The sequence below is a fragment of the Arachis duranensis genome, chromosome 3, assembly GCF_000817695.3.
Source record: "Arachis duranensis cultivar V14167 chromosome 3, aradu.V14167.gnm2.J7QH, whole genome shotgun sequence".
NCBI lineage: Eukaryota > Viridiplantae > Streptophyta > Magnoliopsida > Fabales > Fabaceae > Arachis > Arachis duranensis.
The window spans coordinates 44,641,501-44,649,599 of record NC_029774.3 but is presented as its reverse complement, the minus strand read 5'-3'; the positions used below and the strand labels follow the sequence as shown (position 1 = coordinate 44,649,599).

General features: G+C 30.5%; 1 protein-coding gene across 1 annotated transcript in view; it reads right to left on the bottom strand.

Moving 5' to 3' along the window:
• Positions 1-2,306: 2,306 nt before the first annotated feature.
• LOC107479081 (protein Brevis radix-like 4) overlaps positions 2,307-8,099 on the bottom strand; it is a 7,905-nt gene continuing 2,112 nt past the window's right edge. The window contains 3 exon segments of the mRNA XM_016099238.3: positions 2,307-3,039; positions 3,729-4,126; positions 4,801-4,936. Of these exon segments, the coding sequence (XP_015954724.1) occupies positions 2,961-3,039; positions 3,729-4,126; positions 4,801-4,936 (613 nt within the window). The 3' untranslated portion in view covers positions 2,307-2,960.

The window sequence follows — 8,099 nt, the reverse complement described above, 5'->3', positions numbered from 1 at the left end:
TACGATATTTGGCTTTTTATGAGTTTTACCCTAATATAAAAAAAATTTACTTTTCAAAAGATAACAAATCATAGTTGTGAGAACCGAATTGAATTGACCGATTTGATTGAAAAATTAGGAAATCAAACTTTTAAATGATTCAGTTCAATTTTATTTTTGAACAGCTTAAAAATTAGAACTGGTTAAAATCGGTAAAAATTATCTAAAACCAATAAAAATCGGTTCAATTGAATTATTCGAAAAAAAAATTCCAATTTGATAAAGCTGTAGTTTGATCCTGCATGCTTTTCTTGCCACTAGACTATATTATTTCTTATTATTTTAAATACTAATTATTAATTATATAGTAAAAACATATAATAATTTATTTTAGAATATTATTTTAATTTTATACTCACTTATATTTAAATTAATTATATTTTTTATTATTCATAATTATTAATATAAATGTAATTAAATATGTATAAATAAAAATATCAAATATTTTTATTAATTACAATATAATTATATTTTTTATGATTATATGATATTTACTAATATTATTTTTCAATAAATACATATACAATACTAGAATTTTATATACTTATTTAATAATAACTAGATTATAAGTTACTGATTATAATTTGTTGAAACTTGATTATTTTTAAAATATTAGTGAAGAAATTTAATATGAGTATAAAAATTTTTGGAGTAATTATCCAAATCAGTCCCTCTAATTTTTGAAATGTACTTCAAGTTTTAAAATCTAAAAAATAGTCTTTAATATTATTTTCATTAGACAAACGATGACTGCTGAGGTGAAACGTTAACTTGCACACATTGCCGTAAAGTGTCCACATGTGTGTTATAGACAAATCAATCTCTAGGATGAAGTACAAAATAGTCTTCAAAAAATTATTAATAAATTTTAATTTCTAATATTTTTAGCCTATTTATCTTAAATTTGATTATTTATATACAAATTTTTTTATTTATTTTTCAAAATAAATTATAAATTAATTTTAAAAAGGCATTTTTTTCAAAAAAATTAATTTTTAAAATAAATAAACCCATATTTATTTTTTACCATGCAAAATATTAATTTAATGTAATTTATAGGTATCATATTCTATGATTATTCTTTAACGATGAAGAAGAAAATGAGCTATTATTGTTTAAAGAGATAGGAGAACTCTCATTTAACATAAACTTGTTCACATGAACAATTAAAAATGTTTATGCAAATGCTTATGAACGTAACACTTTAGAACTTGCATGCATTGTGAACCAAGTCATCTATGAAGTCAAATTTATTACTGTTGGTCAACCACAAGATCAATCTAGATTTACAAAATCCCAATATGAAGTTCCTCATACTTTATAATACTTGAAAAAAAAAATGTCTTGACAAATCTAAGTAAGTCAAATTTATAACTGTTGGTCAACCACAAGATTAATCTAGATTTACAAAATCCCAATATGAAGTTTCTCATACTTTATAATACTTGAAAAAGAAATGTCTTGACAAATCTAAGTGTTTTGTTCATATTCTTTAAAATGTTTTGAAATTTAGTTGTTGAAATATTGCACAAAATAGACTTAGAGTTAAACTGTTTGTGCTACCACAGTTAACAATTATGGCAAAAAAAATATTTTTTCACTTGGAAATATCTTTCTAAATTTATTTGATGTCAATATCTTAGGAAGTTAGTATATAAATAACGATTTTCATAATTCAATAAACTTTTAAATTTAGTTATTATTATTATGGTTTTTACATCATCTCAATGTAAATATCATATGTTAATAATTAAATAATATTAGTTTTATGACATTTTAGTGTTAATAAATAAAATTATATTTTACTATATAATATTCTTTATTATTATATATTTTTAATAATATTTTATTTTTCTAATTAATAAAAATATTATAAGACAATCACTTTTAAAAAAGATTAAAAATATTTGAAGAGACTATTTTAAAACTTTTAAAATTTTTCAGAGACTGTTTTTTGAAATTTTTGAAAATTTTAAAATTTTTCAGAGACTTTTGCAGAGGAATTTACCTAACAAATGTATAAGTAGAAACTTGTGTTTTTCATTCCTCTAAATGTATAAGTAGAAACAATAATATCTACATAGGTGTGCCACTTTACTTTTTCATTCCTCTAAATTCATTCTGGTAGAGAGAACACAATACAACTAAGATTTGAATACACTGTCCATAACAGACACAAAGTTGTCATGTTTAGATTTCCATCATTGTTTTTTTCCTTAACCTTTTCTTTTATATTTTAAGAGCTATAAATTAAGGATGGAGATATGTACATAATAACGTCATATTTATTGACCACGAGAGTGTGCAAATACATACAACTATTTAACTGAGGCGTTGCACAGTCATTTGCAAAGATGAATAGCATGACAGCAAAGATGAAAGTGGTGAATAATGTCAATTGTCAACAAAAGTAAGGACAAATATTATCGTATTGATGACCATGTAGGCTATTCCAACGATAGACAGGTTGAAGTTAGTATTATGAGTAGATATGCTATTGCAAACTGGATGCAGAAATTAGATATGTAGAGTAGAAACAAAAATGACTGAGTAGATTTCTTTGTATCCAATTTCAACAGCCATGTAATTTACACCCACCAGACTCAGAAGTTTTCAACTTTCAAGTAAGCAATTGCTGCCTTGATCCACCAATATCTTTGACTAATAGATGCTAAATTTACTTCCCATGTCCATGATAATACCCAGAACCGATGGCATGAAGATGAGACGCCAGCGTGCGAAGGTCTAGGATGTGTGTATAAACCCAAAAAAGGAAGTGGCACGAGTAGCGCCAGCCCCCAACATCTGATCATCTATAAAGATACCTTGTATAACAAGAGATGCGAAAAAATTTAATTAAATAAGCAACACCACCTCCACATATTCCACAGCATCAGCAGGAGCCACCAACTTGATAAATCTTACAAGTATTGTTCATGTATTCTGGCACGATTCTCCTCCCACCAAAGTCGAGCATGCATCTCCCCAAATTTTTCTCGGCTGTACGACATTCAAGGGAATAAGAAGAAAAATTCCAAACAGTTTTAATATGTAACCACAAAAATGAACTCAAATGCGCAGCTTCATTCTTGCATCACAAATGATTAAAAAATTCAAACCGGGAGAGTAGAGTGTCTAACTGTATTATACAGAACAGATTAACAAGCGACAGGGTCAAACATAGTTAAGTACATAGGATGCTTGACCAATATTTCTAACTTGAAATCCTAGATGGAAAAATTTACAGTACTCTGCATTAAGTCCTTTTAGATTTTTGTTGTATCAGCCAACAAGTAAAAATTGATTCTCACTTCAACTTTTTGAGCTAATCCTAAAGCATATTCTTAATGTCATATAATCTCTGAAGTAAACAACTATGACCTATCAATTTTGAAAGACCATCTCCCTGAAAAACTTGAGTTGAAATAATGCTTACTTGTACCCAAAATTTTAACCTATAAAAATTGGGGCCCCATTTGACAGAAATTTTTGTCAACTATAATTACTAAAAATTTAAATTGTTAGGACCACTATTTAGAGGCAAATACACAATTTTATGTCTAACATGGAAGTTTAGAACAACCCAAACTCCCAGGATTATGTCTAATACTTCATCCTAGTTAAATAGTAGTGAGCGAAATCATCATACATGAGGGAATTATCTAGCCATGAAGTTGGTGATATTGTACCTGAACCTCACTCGTTTGAGCTCCCGTTTGCCACCTGGGAGTGCTCTAATGGTAATGTAGACTCCAGGTTCATCCTGCTCAACCCATTCAGTCTCCAAGTCACTAGCATTGCTCATTGATAGTTCCCCGGAATGGTCCACTTCTCTGGATGAGCTACTTATAGAAGCATCCATCGATGACATCTCTGTCTTGGCAGCGCTAATGGTTGAAACCTTTGGGGTTGAGTTCAGACCGTTTGAATCATTGTAATGCCGGGATTGCATCGACTGATGATCAAAGGAATCTGAGGATGAGTACCCCATTCCCACCCCTGTTGGGCGGTACAAATTTCGAGGTAGCCGTTCCTTGGTTAGTGGAGGTGTTACAGGGCTGTCTTCTATTGATTCACGCTTTGAACTCTGTTTTCAACCCAGAAATGCATCAATCAAAATACAGTAAAATACTAAGTACTAACTTCCACCCAGTAGTTCATCAAAACTGAGGACAGCGACTACAAAAGCTTGTTTGTTTCAACATTTGCCTAATATGCAAATATAATGGAAAAAAGAATTAACATCTTACTCTGCTTTTTGTCCAAATGATATGACATATTGCCGGTTAAAAAACTTAAATCATTAGGTGGGTTATACTAGTTTAGTCTATCCAACGATCAACTCTTTATTTTTTCAGGTGCGAAATTTCTTACTCTAGGTATCTAAGGAAAGTGGGAAACTACACCTTAAAAGCTAGCTGCTAAGAGGAAAGAACCACTCTCCTTATATACAACATCAAGCATCTCATACTACTCTATGTGCGACTTTGAGCACCCCATAATACCCAAGTCCCTAACAGAGGAACATTGTGGTAAAGTATAACCAACTACCCACTAGAACAAAATCTGTTATTAGCACCATACTGAAAGTGATCGAGTGAAATTGCAGATACAGTAATAGATTAAAACTTAATTACATTTTGATATGCAATAGAATTTCCCAAAAGACCAAAATAAACATTATCCTAAGTAACACCTAGCTTCCAAATACTACATTGTGCACGACAAATAATGATCACGAGCTATTCAATTCAAAATTACCTCATCTTCAGACCGTGGTGGAGTTGGAAGAGGGAAAGCTTGGCGGTTAAGCCTTTGAACATTGTAAAGTTCCATGACCTTGTCATAGTTCTCTGCCCACCATCTTTGAGCTTGCCATTTGTTAAATATCTCCCGACTATACAATAAAACTAAACATATATTAATCCACTACTTCTGATCTTTGAAATGTTCGGAAAAGTGCAGTTCAACCATAATTTAACAACGGCGAAATAAGGGTTTCTTCTCTTCTTCTTTACCACCCCTTCGTTCTACATTTTTCTTCTGTTTGCAGGATGGAAATTAAGTGGTAAATTAATAAGAGTTTTGCTAAAGATGCTTAATGTAGAAAGCTTTTTTTGAAAAATAAATATTTGAATTTTCCAATAATTTTTTAATGCATTTATTGAAGAAAAAATTTTAAACATTTCTAACCATAGCAAGTAGCAACTACCAAGACCCAAATAATAATTCTTCAAATTTGCAAATATAATTAAGCTTTTCCAATGTGGGCATCAGCGTATGACTGATCCACCAAACAAAGCTTAAAACATCCAACTAACAAGTTGTTACTTGTTAATGTTATGATTATGTTAATTGTGTTGACCACCATTTTTTTTTTTTTCTTTTAATAGGAATCGTTTTGATTTCTAGTGGTGTGTGACACTGTAGCCAATCATGCTAGACTAGGTCACTCAATTGGAGATGCTTTTTGACAAAGAATTCTCACTTGAATAATTAAAGGCAAACCGGCCATTCTGTGCGTGAATATTAAAGTTGCTCTAAGGCCAAGAGGCCAACATTGACCTTACGTACAGTGGAGTTGTCCAAGCAAACGAATGCAAGTGGGTCCCAAACTTTAGTGTCAACTAAATGCACTACTAGGCGCGCCTAAATATGTAATGATTCAGACGGTTCGTTAGGTTCTAATATTAGCTTAAGAACACTCTAAGCCTAAAATTGTTGAGTTTAAATTCATAAAAAGAAAATAAAAGAAATAGAATAAGAAAGATGGAGTTAATTGCTATGAAAGACATCTAATCAAGTGCTGCAGTGCAGAAAAAAACAATTTCCACACACACCAGCTCAAAAGGTTTGATTTATGATATATCGTCAGTGTGAAAGAGTTTACAAAAATTGTAGATAGAAATTAAACTCAGAAGCATATCGGCAGAAAAGAAAAAGAAAAATCATTTGTGCACTGACCCACCCACCAGCACCATATGGTTAGGATGGCACTACTAGGAACCATGTAGGTCCAAACTACACTTGACACCACTGGTGCTTTTATCCTACGATATGATGAAAGAAAGACAAAAAAAAAGGTAATTGAATGGAAGATGATGAGAATTCAGAGCACTTACCCCAGCAAATTGCAGATTAAAAGATAAAATCTTGTATTATAGAGGAAGACAAAGTCACTAATAATAAGGAATCAACAAGAAAAGAAACCATGAGTCTTCATCCGACCAAACGACAAGGCTCGGTTTTAAAAAGGTTACCAGCACAATGAACACTGACCCACCACCACTTACGAAAGCCACAGTCAGTTTTTCCTTTCTTTCTTTCTTTCTTTCTTTCTTTCTTTCTTTCTTTCTTTCTTTCTTTCTCTTTAGGACCCACTTTTTGAGATTGCTTTTGGCAAGGGCGTGAAATAACAGTGGAACTGTGGACCCCTACCTAATAACCCATTTTTCATATATCTACTCCTCTACGGAGGAGGGTTGATTGATTCAGGCTTTGGGAAATTGGAAGACTTTGGAATTAGGATGCTTCAAAAATAAGGACAATAGTGATTGGTGTGGTGACTGAGCATGATTGATAATAGTGATCACAAAAATAGTTATAGCTATATTCTGTTACCTCTTTTCCAATCCAAGCAACGCTCTTGACCAAAACAGAATAGACAATAAGCTGTGATTAATATCTAGAAGGTTTTAAAATTTTGGATTATTTTCGGGATTCAGAAATCATTAATTGTCTGGTTGTGGACCATCATTCACCTCATTCAGAATCATGGTTCAAAGACAAATGATACTTTAATTGCACTAAATGTTTTACATCTAGATAGTAAAGACAGTCTTGTACCCGACTTGTAAATGTTCTGTGAATTCAAACTCCATAATCATATCAAATTGCTGCTTCTTTTTTTTTTGGGTGGAATGTGAGTTTTTAGGTTAATAAAATAATAATTTGCTACCTAACAAAAATTCTATTCACATCATACCATATTATACTTTTTGAACGTTCCAAATAAAATACTACGATCAAAACAAAGTTGGTGAAATTTTCAATCAGGTTGTTATTTCAATAAAGAGAAAATTAATAAAAAAAAATCAACATGTAAGGAAACAAATCCCAACTCATTTCATTGTTACCATAAACCAAACAAAACAAGACCCAGAAATTCAAGGCGTTAATCTCCCAACAAACGAAACAAGGTTAAGAACAAAGAAGAAACAACTACCATAAGCTAATAACCTATAAGGACTATACTACTACTCCTATATATGTCCATGCATTTAACGAAGAAAATGAGGATGTCCCAAAAGTTAGTAAAAATAGAAGTACCTACTTAATGACAAGGGAAGTTGACAGTCCACCATACCCCAAAACACAAGGCACCCATTGACCGTTGTCATTATCACTATAGCACTATCCCCACATTCAAATTGATTGCTTTGTCATTCAAATTGATTTTTGTGTGTGTTGAAAATGAGATTATTTGGTGTAATTACAGGTTGATTTATCAGATGGAAAGTCAACATGCAAGTTGCGTGTTAGACACCTGTCATCATTTTGGCAATACGTAGAATGGGTGTTGAATATGTGTCAACATTCAACATAAAAGATGTGTATTGGACACATTTTCTGCACATTCATAATACTATAATATACTTTAAATATTAATATTCAACTAAAACGTTATCTTCATCTCTATATTAAAAATAATTTTTGTTGAATTAACAATTTCACACTTTTATACATAACAAATAAATGTATGAAATTTATAGTTAAACTATTAATTTAAAATTATGGGAAAAAAATGACAATTTCATCATTTTTATTTCATACAATTTGAAAAATAAATCTAACACACACAACATTTTTCAAAAATACACACATATAACAATTTCTCATATATATAATTAAAAAGTGTTGTGAAATTAAAAAGTGTAACATTAATTTTAACTGTATTTTTTAAGTGGCATTAAAATTTTAAAATTTTGTGTCCATTAAAATTTCATAATTAATTAATATATATAATTTTAACAAATACTATTATTATTACTCTTATTTTT